The sequence below is a fragment of the Puma concolor genome, chromosome B2 (assembly GCF_028749965.1).
Source record: "Puma concolor isolate L17-30 chromosome B2, mPumCon1.1.hap2, whole genome shotgun sequence".
Classification (NCBI taxonomy): domain Eukaryota; kingdom Metazoa; phylum Chordata; class Mammalia; order Carnivora; family Felidae; genus Puma; species Puma concolor.
In genome coordinates this window covers 67,762,869-67,777,222 of record NC_141671.1, presented here as the reverse complement: position 1 = coordinate 67,777,222, position 14,354 = coordinate 67,762,869, and the positions used below count along the sequence as shown (strand labels likewise).

The 14,354-nt window shown below is 38.4% G+C and overlaps 2 protein-coding genes and 1 long non-coding RNA gene across 12 annotated transcripts in view; 2 read left to right on the top strand and 1 right to left on the bottom strand.

Moving 5' to 3' along the window:
- The window catches only part of CD109 (CD109 molecule), a 178,039-nt gene extending 168,520 nt beyond the window's left edge, over positions 1–9,519 (bottom strand). For 7 of the 8 annotated variants that reach the window (XR_015251325.1, XM_086707234.1, XM_086707237.1 and 4 more), the window contains exons 1-2: positions 9,411–9,519; positions 3,405–3,508 (exon numbers count right to left, since the gene is read on the bottom strand). The gene's annotated coding sequence lies outside the window, so the exon portion shown is untranslated. Of the gene's footprint in view, positions 1–3,404; positions 3,509–7,829; positions 7,971–9,410 lie in introns of those variants that run through there. The other variant, XM_086707236.1, reaches the window with a different exon arrangement.
- Positions 1–14,354, top strand: part of LOC147581031 (uncharacterized) — a 372,192-nt gene that overhangs the window by 237,611 nt on the left and 120,227 nt on the right. The gene's annotated exons all lie outside the window — the stretch shown is intronic.
- Positions 9,555–14,354, top strand: part of SLC17A5 (solute carrier family 17 member 5) — a 48,517-nt gene continuing 43,717 nt past the window's right edge. The window contains exon 1 of one of the 3 annotated variants that reach the window (XM_086707242.1): positions 9,555–9,750. In XM_086707242.1, coding sequence (XP_086563368.1) covers positions 9,657–9,750 — 94 coding nt within the window. In that variant the 5' untranslated portion in view covers positions 9,555–9,656. The remainder of the gene's footprint in view (positions 9,751–14,354) is intronic. The other 2 variants (XM_025925587.2, XM_086707244.1) reach the window with 2 other exon arrangements.

The following is a 14,354-nucleotide window of genomic DNA, read 5'->3' as shown; positions in this document are numbered from 1 at the left end:
CTCAAAATACTTTGGAAACTTTCCCCTAAAACTGTCTTAAGAACCTATTCTTAAATTTCTCTCTTATAAAATCTCATTATTTTATAGTCACCTCTTGTAAGTTAAAACTGAGACCTGGTTTAAGTGCTTTCTTTTATATGTAAGGATGGCACTACATAGCTCATTAATTATGTATCTTACTGTTGGCTTTTATTTGGGGCTGGGAATTGAATCAATCACATTCTGCAGATTGAGTTTTCTTTTTGTTGTTGTTATTAGATTTCTATTCTTTGCTATTTTTTGGTATGTTTGTTTGTTTGTTTCTTTCCACAACATTAAAAGGGGTCTATTGATAGAACTGGAATCATCTCACCAACTGATTTGCAGATTGCAACTTTTACTCCTAAGGAACTTATTTAGAAAGATAATCTGAACATAACTGCTTTTCCCCACTTTAAATTACTGGAAGAGAAAAACCAGTAAGTGTTCCCTATTAATAGAATACATAAAAAATGAAAATTCAGCTATCCCTTGACTAAAGGATTAATCATAGTCTCTCTAAAAATAGCAAACTTGCATGTGTCATCTTAAATATGATTGGCTTTGTATAAAACTTTAGAAATACATCCTTTGGAAAAATAAGGTATTGCTGTACTAATAGCAGGTTATCATGATGCCCTCACACTTATTAATATCAATATTCCATTGATCACAGATTTTGTTTTCTGTTATAAAATAACAAGTTATTTTCTAAGTCAATATATCTTTCCTTACTCAGAATGAATGTATGTGTGGACAGAATTCTGACCAAAAGGGTTACCAGGAAGGGCTGACTCAACAGAGCTGTGGCTTCACATATTAGTTAGAAGAACAGATTTGAACCTTAATCTTCTAATCTGCCTGAGTCATTCAATTTCAAGTTGCTTTGCATGCACTTTTAGCTTATTTCTGAAGGTCATTCTGTTTCTTGCGCTTCTTGTGTGTTTAGCCAGCTGATTTACTATCTGCTCCACTGATATTTCACAACATTTGCAAAATTTGGTTTACTTTCCTTGAAGTTAAAGAGATAAAACTATGACATATCTTCTTCCCAAGTATTTAAATTGTATATATCAGCTTTTTACAGGCTTTTCCCAGAGGCAACATTACTCATAGCTTTTTTTTTTAATAAAGCTGCTTTTTTGGCTCCCCTACAACAAGGCAATGAAAGAAGACTGATAAAGAAAATGTCATATGATTTGTAATAAGCATTTGACAACTTCACATACTATATACCTATCATTGAAATGACTTCTACAACTAAGTGAAACTGTACCCAAAAGTTTTAAGATGGAAAGTTAACATATAAAATGTAGAAAATTAAGGGAATTATGGAGACTGGCGGTCCTAGGATTTGAATACCAGAAAAGGCAATAACTCTGAATTGTAATAGTGGCTTTCACTGATCTTGAACAAATCACTTCATTCAATTGCCATCCATTCATTCCCCTCTTTAAAAATGTTTATAATAATAACCACATCTGTGGATATGTTCCAAGAATTACCCAATTATTAGGTTATAAAGCACTAGGAAATTTTAACTCTGCTGTGAAAACAATTAAGTGCATGCTAGCATATAAACATGACAGAAAACTGCATATTTACCTGTCTTATTTTGTTTATGTCTTGATTACTATCTGAGGACATCTGACAGTACAGCTGCCTAAAGTTAACAGGATATGGGAAAGTATGTCCAGACTATCCATTTTTTAAATTCCTTCCTAAAAATATTATTGCTCTTCCTCTGGAATATATTAATCATATACCACTTGCTCTCTAAAAAATATAAATAAAAACTACATCCTCTAACTTTCATAATTGTTAGAGAAATATTTATACTTCTCTTGGACGATAATTGATAAATGTTTCCTTCGAGGTACATCTTACTCAAAAACTCCTTGAATGCAGAAACCATGTTTATACATCTTGTAGACTCCCATAGCAACCAGGAAAGGGCCTCTCACATAATACGAAGCTCCATAAATATTTTTTTCATAAATATTTCTTAAGCTGTTCTCTCTGCTTAGGACGGGGAATGAAAAATAAGTAAGACAAGGTTCCTGTTCTTAAGCAATGACACATATTATCATACTGTCTTAGATAACTCTAATACAATTTGCTATAATAAAAAATGGAAAAGGGAGAGATTGTTAAGAAATCAAAGCTGACATTTTAGTCTAAGGACAAATAACTCATTATACACAAAAGAAGCAAATAGGTAGAGGGAATAACACAAGGAAAAACATTGTATGTATAAGGTTCAGTGAGTAGTCCAATGTGTAAAGCATAGAGCAGATGGCAGGAAGTGGTAGATGAGACTAGAAACAGGGTCCAGTTTGTAAAGGTCTCGCGTTGTATACCAAAGAATTTGGATTTTATCCTAGAGACAAATGGTCTTCAAAGTGGGGTGCACTCACCCAAGAGCATATGTAAAATTATTCCAGGAAAAATCACAACATCTATTTATATTTATCTTTTCTCATCCTTTTACATTTTGAGTGTTTGATGAGTGTAGTGTGTGTGTGTGTGTGTGTGTGTGTGTGTGTGTGTGTTATAAAGAAAAATACATGTGTTGGGTGCATATTCATAATTTTTATTGATGGAGTACACAATCAAAAAATGTGAAGACCTAGGCAATAAGCTACCACTGAAAGGCTTTTTTTTAATTTAAAATTTTAAAAATCAGATTTATATCTTAGATAACACTGAGGTACATATAGATGATATAGGGAAAAGAATTTTTTTCAGCCTTATTGAAATATTATTGACATATAGCATACATAAGTTTAAAGTGTTCAATTTTGATATGATATATGTATATATTGCAAAATGAACATCACAATTGTTAACACTTCTATCCTATCACATAATTACCTTTGTGTGTGTATATGTCTGTAGTGATTACATTTAAGATCTACTCTCTTAACTACTTTTTTTAAAGTTTATTTATTTATTTAATCTCTACACCCAACATGGGGCTCAAAGTCACAACCCAGAGATCAAGAATCACCCACTCCTCTAACTGAGCCAGCCAGATGCCCCAACAACTTTTAATTATATAACACAGTATTATTAATTATACTCCCATGCTACACATTACATTAGAATTTATTGTTATAACTGGGAGTTTGTACCCTTTGACTGACATCTCCATTTTCCTTACCACCCCCAGCCCCTGGCAACCACCATTGTACTATTTCTAGGAGTTCAGCTTTTTTAGATCCTGCATATATGCAAAACATACAGTATTTGTGTTTCTCTGTGTGACCTATTTCACTTAATATAATGCCCTCAAGGTCCATCCATGTTGTCACAAAAGACAGATTCCTTTCTTTTTATGGTTAAATAATATTCCATATTCTTCCACATTCATATTCCATACTCACTTCAATATTCCATTTTATGTATGTTACATATCACATTTTCTTTATCCATTTCTCTGTTGATGGCTCCTTAGGTTGTTTCTAGATCTTGGCTATGGTGAATAATGCTGCAAAAAAAAAAAAAAAAATGCTGCAATGAACATCGGGGGTGCAGATATCTCTTTGAGATAGTGTTTTCATTTCCTTCTGATATATACCCAGAAGTGAGATTGCTGGATCATATAGTAGTTCTGTTTTTAATTTTTTGAGGAATCTCCATACTGTTTTTCACAGCAGCTGTACCAGTTTATGTTCCCACCACCAATGGTGCATGAAAGTCCCTTTCATCTCCAATCCTCACCAATACTTATCTCTTGTCTTTTTGATAATAGCCATTCTGATAGATGTGAGATGATATCTTATTGTGGTTTTTTGATTCATATTTCCCTGATGATCAGTGATGTTGAGCATCTTTTCATGTACCTTTTGGCAATTTACACGTCTTCTTTGGAAATATGTCTACACAAGTCCTTTGTCTAGTTTTTAATACTATTGCTTGGTTTTAGTTTTGCTATTGAGTTGTATACGTTCCATGTATATCTGGATATTAACCCCTTACCAGACAGATGGTTTGCAAATATTTTCTCCAATTTTGTAGGGTATCTTTATATTTTGCTGATTGTTTCTTCTGCCGTGCAGAGCATTTAGTTTTTTGATATAGCTCCACTTATTTAAGTTTTTATTTTGTTGCTTATGCTTTGGGTGTCACGTCCAAAAAAAAATCATTGCAATGACAGATGTCAAGGAGATCTTTTGGGAATTTTACAGTTTCAGGTCTCACATTTAAGTCTTTAATTTATTTCAAGTTAAATTTTGTGAGTAGTGTAATATAGGGGTCCGATTTCATTTTTTTGCATATAGTTATCCACTTTTCCAACACCATTTATTAAAGAAATTATCCTTTCCCCATTGACTATTCTTGGCTCCCTTGTCAAACATTAGTTGACCATATAGGTGAAGGTTTATTTCTGAGCTCTCAAGTCTGTTCTGTTGGCCTTTGTGTCTATTTTTAATGCCAGTACCATACTATTTTGATTATGATAGCCTTGTAATAAAGTTTGAAATCAGAATTTCAAAAAGATAATGTAAGAGAGAAATATTTTTAAAAAAGAAAGAAAAGAAAAAGAGAAGTATGGAGAAGAGAATAGAGTGGAGAGAAACCTTAGACTTTAAAAAAAATTTTTTTAGTGTTTATTTATTTATTTTTGAGAGAAAGGGAGAGAGAGACAAAGTGTAAGCAGGGAAGAGGCAGAGAGAGAGGGAAACACAAAATCTGAAGCAAGCTCCAGGCTCCGAGCTCTCAGTACAGAGCCCAATGCAGGGATCGAACCCACAAACCATGAGATCATGACCTGAGTCAAAGTCGGATGCTTAACCGACAGCCACCAAAGCACCCTGAAACCTTAGACTTAATGGAAATTTTTCTATCAATCATATCTTTTAAAAATATTTTAACATCCCTCCTTAAATAATTATACCTAAGTCACTAAGTTTAGTTGATACCTTTGTATAAGTTATAAAGATATGAGAAAAAAATGGTTAGTGGAATTTAACTCACATAACTGTATGAGAAAAAGATCTCCAGATGGTGAAGAGTTTCTTATAAATAATAATGTGATACAATTTAAAGAAAATAATTACTAAATCCTAGAGATTCAAACCCATAAAATGACAAAGAATTTATAAATTAACCCTCAGAAATCAATTCTCAGATGATTGTCAAGTTTGGCAAAACAAAACAAAACAAAATATTGAATAAAACATTTCAATTACCAATACAATTCAATAATCATGATAATTACTGATTATTTTTTTAGAGAAAAAGCTAGGAAAAAGAAATGATGATTTTATAGGACCACACTGTTCATCCAAAAATTATTATAAGGTTTAATATTTCTAAATTTAGTGGTTCAAATATTGTCCTCCATTCAAATTTTTACTCCCTGTATATTTCTATCTACTTGTAATTCTCACCTTAGTAGTCTCACCAAGGCCAAAATAATAAGGCACTGTGAAACATGATAAGCACAGTGAAAGAACAGATGCTAGGAGCTGCATAGCCTGCAAAGGTAAATAAGATGTGGTCCCAGCTCCTAGGAAACCCAAAGTCTTAAAAGAGAGCTAAGACAGTTACACAGCCAACTACTAACTACATAACTCCAGACAGAATGTGATATGTATTTTTAAAAAGGTATAATGAAAGTCAAAGGGAGTTCCTAGCATGGGTAAGCTCATTTTGCAAAACAAACTTAACAATAAAAATTGTAATAGCTAACATATATTGAGACTTGCTACCTACCATGTACTGTGATGTATATGCATTACGTTATTTAATCCTTACAAAAACCCTATGAGGTTGTTTCTACTATTATCTTCAGTTTATGGAGGAGGAAAACAGCTAAAATCTTTTGAACTTGGCACTCTGCCCAGATGTCTTTTTTGTTTTGTTTTGTTTTCCCTATCCAAAGACATTATTCTGGGAGCACCTGGGTGGCTTAGTCAGTTAGACATCCAACTCTTGGTGTAGGCTCAGGTCATGACTTCACGTCACGGTTTGTCACTTCAGGCCCCACTGTCAGCATGGAGACTGCCTAGGATTCTCTCTCTCCCTCTCTCTCTTCCCCTCCTCCGCACTCTCTGTGTCTCACAATAAACTTAAAAAAAAAAAAAATTAAAGGCATGAGGGAAAAATAAACCCTCATATGGTCTAGAGCTGCTCTGTCCAATATGGTGCCCACTCCACATGTGGTAACTGAATGCTTGAAACATGGCCGATCCTAATGATGATGTGCTATAAGTGCAAAATACACAGAGATATTGAAGATTTAGTACTAGAAAAAGAGTGTAACATATCTCACTAATAGTTTTATATTGATTAGATGTTGAATTGATAAAATTTGATATAATGTGTTAAATAATATATAGTATAAAATTCATCTCACCTTTTTTGTTTCTTAAGTTTGTTTTAATGTAGCTATTAGACAATTTTAAATTATATATGTAGCTTTCACTATATTTCTCTTCAAAGCATCAGTTTAGAGTGTTGGTAAAACAAGGAATTACCAACCAAAAAATAAATAAATAACATTGACAACAATCCTCTATGGTAGTGAGCAATCAGGAAGTAAATGCCAGAAATGAAGGCAAAAAAAGATGCCATCTTATGCTTTTTTTTTTTTTTTTAATTTCTCTCTGGAACATTATAAAACAACACAAAAGTATTTTCTCTGGGTTTAGAGTCAATGACAATGCAGTAGCAAGAAATACATCCAGCACCATCTTGATTTCTAACATTCATTTTGGAGAAATGGCAGGAGCAGAGGCTATACAGGCTGAGCCTAGAATCTGTTTGTTTATTTTGAGAGAGAGAGAGAGAGATGGGGAGGGGCAGAGGGAGAGAGAGAATCTTAAGCAGGCTCCATGCTCAGCATAGAGCCCAACGTGGGGCTTGATCCCACTACCTTGGGATTACGACCTGAGCCAAAATCAAGAGTCAGATGCTCAACTGACAGCCACAGAGAAGCCCTTAAAACATCTTACTAAACCAGAAAGTAAGGTAGAGATAAAAACAAAACACAACAATGGAGACATGCAAAAGGGACACAGGAACCAACTGAAAGATCTTCCAATTACCAACTTGGAACAATTTGAGCAACAAAATAAGGAACATAGTGTTGCATTATAACCCAAAGTATAAAATAAATAACTATGGGCCTGTAATATAGATAAATACTTGAATGAATGAATGAATGAATGAATGACTATGAGAGAATACACAAATCTCCCATACAAAAGAATTCTGCTCTTCAAAGACTTAGAGAATAACTCCCCTATCCCTTAAGTGTAAGCTGCATTACTGACTTCTACCAAAGAAAAAAGAGGGGAAAAGGAGTAACTTTACAGGGGGGGAAAGCTGACAAACATGATCTCAGGCATGTGATGAAGCTTAACATCACCAGTGATAATCATCAGTGATAAGTTATATTGACAGCACATTCCCTTGAAATTACAGGATGAGAATGGCACTTTACCTCTGCAGTCTTCCCCCAGTCCAATTACAAGAAAAACATCAAACAAACCCAAACTGAGAGACTTTCTACAAAAACTACCAGTACTCTACAAAATTGGCAAGGTCAACAAAAACAAAGAAAGTCTGAGAAACCATCAGTCTACAGGAGCCTAAGGAGACACAGTGACTAAATGTAAGTGTTATCCTGGATGGGATCCTAGGACAGAAAAAGAACATTAGGTAAAAACTAAAGGAATCTGAATAAAATATGAACTTCAGTTTAATAACCTATCAATATTGGCTAATCAGCTGTGACCAACATATCAAAGTATTGTAAGATCTTAAGAGGTCAAACCAGGTAAAGAGTAGAGAGCACTCACTGTACTATCTCTGCAACTTTCCTATAAACCTAAAACTCTTAAAATAAAAAGCATATTTTTAAAAACGGGGGAGGCCTCTTCTGGTTTGAAATTTTTCATATATGTTGGAATCCTTATTCCAAGTCTTCTATAAACTTGTTATTCATTGCTTCTTAGCAATACAGAAGAATCTCAGGCCCATTCCAGATGTATTAGTCAGGGTTTCCTAGAGAAACAGAACCGAGAGAGAGAGAGAGAGAGAGAGAGAGAGAGAGAGAGAGAGAGAGAGTTATATAAGGAATTGGCTCATGCAATTATGAAAGCTGGGAAGTCAAATCTGCAGTGTGAACCTGCAGCATAGACACCCAGGAGAGACTGTGTTGCAAATGATGTGTAAAGGCAGTCTGCTGGACAACTACCCCTTGGCTGGGGAGTGGGGTCTTTTGTTCTATTCAGGCCTTAGATTGAATAAATTCAACCCACATTATAGAGGGCAATCTGCTTTAGCCAGAGCTCACTGATTTAAATGTTAACCTCATCCAAAACACCCTGCAGGTTGACACATAAAATTAACTGTCACACCAGAGCTGATAGATCCGAATTCGCATTTTAAGAGGCTCTGCGGGGTAATTTCACTCATAGTCAAGTTTGAGTGGCATTGCTGTAGAAGACTCCAAAAAGGCCAGAATCCCACCCCCTACCCCTCTTGAAGAGCTTAGAATCTGCATTGTCATTTCAGTAACTCAGAAACAAGGCTTGATTTGTTGTTTTCACTTGGTAACTCTCCTGGCATTTACTGATCTGGAGGTGAGAGAGAACCTCAGAAATCTTCACCCTCCGTGCTGGGTAAGGTTAACCCTCCCATTCGGTCCCTCATGGATCTCACCAAGCCCCTGACCTGGTTTTTACTGGTCTGTGAGTCTTCCCCGACTACACTGAACTCCCCAAGGTCATCTACCACATCTTATTTTTCCTTTCTCCAGGACTTTATTACTCACGATAACAGCTCAACTGAAACCTGTGGCCTGTGGTCAGGACCGCAGGCCCACCTCCGTCCCACTCCCACTGCCCCATCCCCCAATTCCCCACCCCACCCCCCTAGGCAGACTGGTCCCTTTTACTCTTTCCCAGAGTCAGCAAATGCCAGAAGTTGCTATTCGAATTAGAACTAGGGAGACATTACACACACATATTAGAGGATTCTATAAATTGAATCATGTGAAACTGACAACATTGGCTTTTTTGACCCACAAAATCAGCTATTTCATAGGAACGAACAATGTGTGTCCATTCAGTTTTTTCCTCCTCAAAAGCTACTTTAGGGACAATATGCTGGGCGGGTAGATAGTACCAGGATTGCTGATATTCATGGCAATTTACTACTGACGAATGAACGTCAAATACACACCACCCACTTCTAAATTTGCTCCAAGCCCTCCCCTTAATTATGCGCGATTCAAGTCGTTGCCTCCTGAAGGGTCCCATTCAATCCGGGTCCCGCAGGAGCAGCCCCTAAGCTTTACAAGGGAGCGCAAGAGGGGTTTTCCTCAGAACACCGACGATCCGACAAGCCCAGAGCCCCAGGGCCGAGAAAACACTGACCTCGCCCCGCCAGGCCACAACTCCCAGAATTCTGCTTTCCCCCGCCCAACCGCTCCAGAGTTGCCCGCACCTAAGATGGCGGCGGCGGAGGAGGCGGTGCAGCCGCCTGTGGGCGGTGCCGCGGTGACGAACGCAGCCGAGGGGCGGTGCCAGGCCCGGGGCTGTGCCCGCGCGGCCCAGGCCTTCGGCTGTCCGGCCGCCGCTCTCCTTTCTGCAGGTATCGCACGCCTGCTCCTCGGAGGCGTCATGAGGTCCCCGGTTCGGGGCCTGGCCTCCAGCGATGGCGAGGAGGGCTCAGATAGGACGCCCTTGCTGCAGAGCACCCCGCGGGTGGAAGCCGGTGAGTAGCGAAGCTGTCCGAGGGCGGGGGTGGCCAGAGTATGCTCGTCCTTGGTAGATGGGACCAGAGCTGCTGCCCCTCAAGGGGTCTTGAGAAAGGGAAGCCAAGGCGCGAGGGAATTCGAGGAGCGGGATCCATTCCCCGCCCTGCTCAGCCCCCTCCTGCCCAGGTGCCCAGAAGCTGCTCTGGGGTCTGGAGGGGACCTTGAGGCCAGGCCGGGCTGAAGTCTCGGGTGGGGCCTCGGCAGGTGCAGCCCTGAAGGGTCTGGGCGGGAGCTGCTGGGCGCCGCAGGCGCTGGGCTCCTGGCAGTTTTCGATAACATCAAGCGGGGCACCCTGTGGAAGAATGCATTGGAGGAGAACCTGCAAATCAATGGGCAAAGGGCCGGGCAGAGGACCCGGTGTAAGAGCAAACTGTGAGAGATGCCTGCAGATGGGTGGGCAAAGGGTTGGACGGAACTGCTAGGTCTCCTTCCCTGTCACCGCCAGGTTTCCGCAGCTGCTGTCCGCCAACTTGTAATCTGGTAGCTCCTGGGGCGGAGAGGGGAGACCGAAAAACAGGATTGAGGTTAACATGTTGTGTGTATATGGAGGAAAACTTGCATAACCCAGCAAATATCTTGAACTTGTGCACACATTTTTTTTTCCGTATGGTAGTCTCCGATTACATCGTAGCAGTCCACGATTTAAGTTAGAAAACAATTTAGTTATCCTCAAGATAGGATATCTATAAAGCTCTAAGATAACTTGTCAAAGGGCTTGCAACAAATAGAAGTACTTAACGTATCTTCCGTGAATTTGGGGAAGTTAAAATATATTACTATTTAATATTTTTAAATGTAACTTCTTTGAAAGTAATTAAAAATAAAGAACAAATCCGTTTGCAGGCATTCTGTAGTTTCAAAGATGTGTGCATGAGAAACAGAGTTGAATTAGAAATTTGACTTTTCCTGACCAAGAATAGTAGTCCTGTGGTATCTTTTTTATTTGTTTTTAACATTACCAGATGGTGGCAGTAGATGTGGCAACGTCAGAGCTCCATCCAGCAGCTGGGAGCTTATTTTAGAGGAGGCTCAGTGTAAATACTGTACCAGTGACGTTTTACCTAGAAATTGGACTTAGTTCCGTAAACTGCACTTTTTCTGTGGCATAGCTGTTAGCTTTCTATAATTTTCTTCTGTAAAATAATCTATTATGGAAATACAGAAACAAATGCCATAATCAAGATATTCCCTAGAGACTACTATATTCTGTTGCAGTTGAGAAAATATATATGTCTGTACCTTATCTATGCCTAAGTGTATACTTCTGATTTTAAGAAGAGAAAAGCTGATAAAATATCAGTTGTAAAATTTTACAGTAGTAAAAAGAACTTAGAAACTACCATCTGGTGGTGCATCATTGTATACATAGACATCCGAGGGCCACAGAGGTTACATCCCAAAGGTTGCATGTAGCCATATTTGTGTTATATTTGAGAAGTTCGTATTTGAAAAATGCTTAATCATTTTTACTTGATCCATCACAAATTTACAAGTTCCCTACTCCACCATCAGTAAGAGGACATGGTTTTAAATTATACATAGTGTTTCTTTATTAAGAGAGCTAAAATTAAGATATGTTTCTTTAGTGTTAAGAATTAATACCACTCAGGTTGATGTAATATGATGGAATTTTCAGTAACCCAATTATTGTTTGCCTCTTAAGCATTTGCTTTTACTCAGCCTGGTGGATTTCAGAGATGCACACCAAAATGATGGGGGAAAGCTGGCCCAACACTGATAAACAATAGGAAGTCTATAGATTTTTCTGCTTAATTTAGGTAGGAGGAAGGGAGGGAACTAAGCAAGGAAGAGCAAAGCTTCCCCTCCCACACATAAAAATGCATTCCTCACGCTTTATACCAGTTGAAGGTTTACTTTTGTATGAATGACATGTGCCTTATATTTGATTAAGTGGATTATCAAAATACTGTTGCACCAAAAATGTGTTCACTCAGGAGAAATGAGTTTTAGGGCTTCTAAGACATTTCTTTGTGTTTAAAGACAGAGCATGGATCTGGAGCCAGAGTGCCTAACTAACTTCCAAACCCAGCTCTGCTAACTTGTTCTGTGAGCTTTAGCAATTACCTAAGCTCTCTATGCATTCCTTATCAATAAATCAAACTTACAGGGTTACTGTGAGGATTAAATGAGCTAATAGGAAGTGCCTAGAAGAGTTTGGCACATAGTAAATGTTACTATTACTATTATTATCATTATTATCATTATTATCAGTGAAGACCATTTGGATTTTGCATTCCTCAGAGAATCTCGGCACAGGTAAATGACGCCCCCATTCTTCATGGTCACACCCTATTGGAACTTGTGATTCCTAACTTGTAACAGTTCATTCTATGCTTTGTTTTCATTAATGGGGAGAGTGGTGTTTCCTTTTGTTTTTTGCCTCTACTGTTCTGTTGCAGGGCTTACATTCAGGGCTCAATTACACAAGCACTGAGTTTCACAAATATACTTTGTGTATTAAATGTAAGTTATGGTGTGCTGGTAGAGAGCAACCATGTTATAGAACAAAGGCAAATGGCCTTGGGTCATTGGGTCATTTGGGTCATGTTGTGTAACTGAATCCATTTTAGTGGAATTTGGTGTTTTCACATAAATGGGTATTAATTTGGGAGCTAAGAATACATAAAGATTTATCAGGAATTAATTACCCATAAGGCAGAGTAAGACTAGTTGAATATTACCCTTTTTAAAGGCAAAACATATTGTATTTGTGTTCAAGATTTTTTTTTTTTTTTATGTTTATTTTTGAAACAGAGAGAGTGTGAGCAAGGGAGGGACAGAGAGAGAGGAGGACAGAAGATCTGAAGCGGGGCTCCGTACTGACAGCAGCGAGCCCAATGTAGGGCTCGAACTCACAAATTACAAGATCATGATGTGAACTAAGTCACACACTCAACCGACAGAGCCACCCAGTCACCTTCAAGATTTTTATTTTTTTTTAATCTCTATGCCAAACATGGGCTTGAACTCACAACCCCAAGATCAAGAGCTAGTCAGGCACCCTAATAGGAAATTTTTTTGTAATGCAGTTCTTGGGCCAAGGGTGCTCACTGTGTCCAGTGTCCCCCTTCCTTTAGGGAAAATCATCATCTGCATGGGTCAGTGCTCCCAACCATGAATTTTCCACCTGAGTCTCTCCCTCACTACTCAGTACTTCCTTGCTTCTTCCCACTGCCAAACCCTTCCACAATGAATAAATGCCTGGCATTCTAAGATTTTCACCAGCCTTCCCTCCACCCACACATCCTTGCTTCTACAGAAACCTGGCCTTCTGGGCATATCACTTTCACTCCTCACTGCTGCCTCAAGGAGTTATTATTTTCTCTTGCCGTGTGCTAATTGATGAGATTGACTCTTCTTTATTCCACATGGATGATGCTTCCAGACAATTACCCTTCACTCTCAATGCCTGGTGACTTCCTACTCATTGATGAAGACTAGTATAAATGTCCTTTCTCCAAGAGGCCTTCCCCGACCCCCCACCCACACGTACACACACACAAGCAATTTAATGTGACTCCTTTGCTTCTTGTTACACACATATATGGTGGCACTCTATCTTATTGGTATAACTTTATCCAGGGTGAACAGGAAAGGAACTCACTTCTACTGAGTGTTTACCATAACTTCCCTAGAGTATTTCATTTAATCCACACACAACCCAGTGAGGTGCATTGTGGTTGCCTCATTCTAAGAGCCAAGAAACCTGAGAATGAAAACTATTAAGTAACTTCCCCAAAAACACAGACGATGAGATTCAGGACTGAGATTCATTCTCAGGTCTGCTTTTCTCTAAATTAGACTGTGTTCTTTCAAGTACACCCACTCCACATTCCTAAGTTTAAACCATATTTTAGAAGCTGGTGTTTGTTTTGATGGGTGCTCTGTTCGTTATGCAAGCATGATTTTGCTTTGAACTAGATTTCAAGGTGGCAGATGCCTGATGGATGTTCTCTCTCTTCATGATGCAAGCGTTCTTTTGTTGGACCAATTTCAAACATTATCCAAATTCACAGGCACATCTTGTCTAATCATCATACTTTCTTGAAATAAAATTTTTCTGACTGATTTGTAAGCAATAACCATTTTTATAAAGTAGCAACCATGTATTTTTAGTATCTCTTAAAACCTCATAGTCATATACTTTGTGACATCTGTGTTTTTTTATTTTCTGATTATTCACCGTGCCCCCAGAAAGTTAAAATTGTCTGATCCATAACTTCTTTGTCATATTTTCAAGTAATACCACCAACTTATAGCCCTACATCTTCTTCATAGGATAAGGTATATCAAAATCCAGGGGCGCCTGGGTGGCTCAGTCTGTTAAGCATCTGACTTCAGCTCAGGTCATGATCTTGTGGTTCATGAGTTCGAGCCCTGTGTTGGGCTCTGTGCTAACAGCTCAGAGCCTAGAGCCTGCTTCAGATTCTGGGTCTCCCTCTCTCTGCCCCTCCCCCACTTGCACTCTGTCTCTCTGTCTCTCTCTCTCAAAAATAAAAACAAAACATTAAAATTTTTTACAAAAAGGGTATGTCATAGT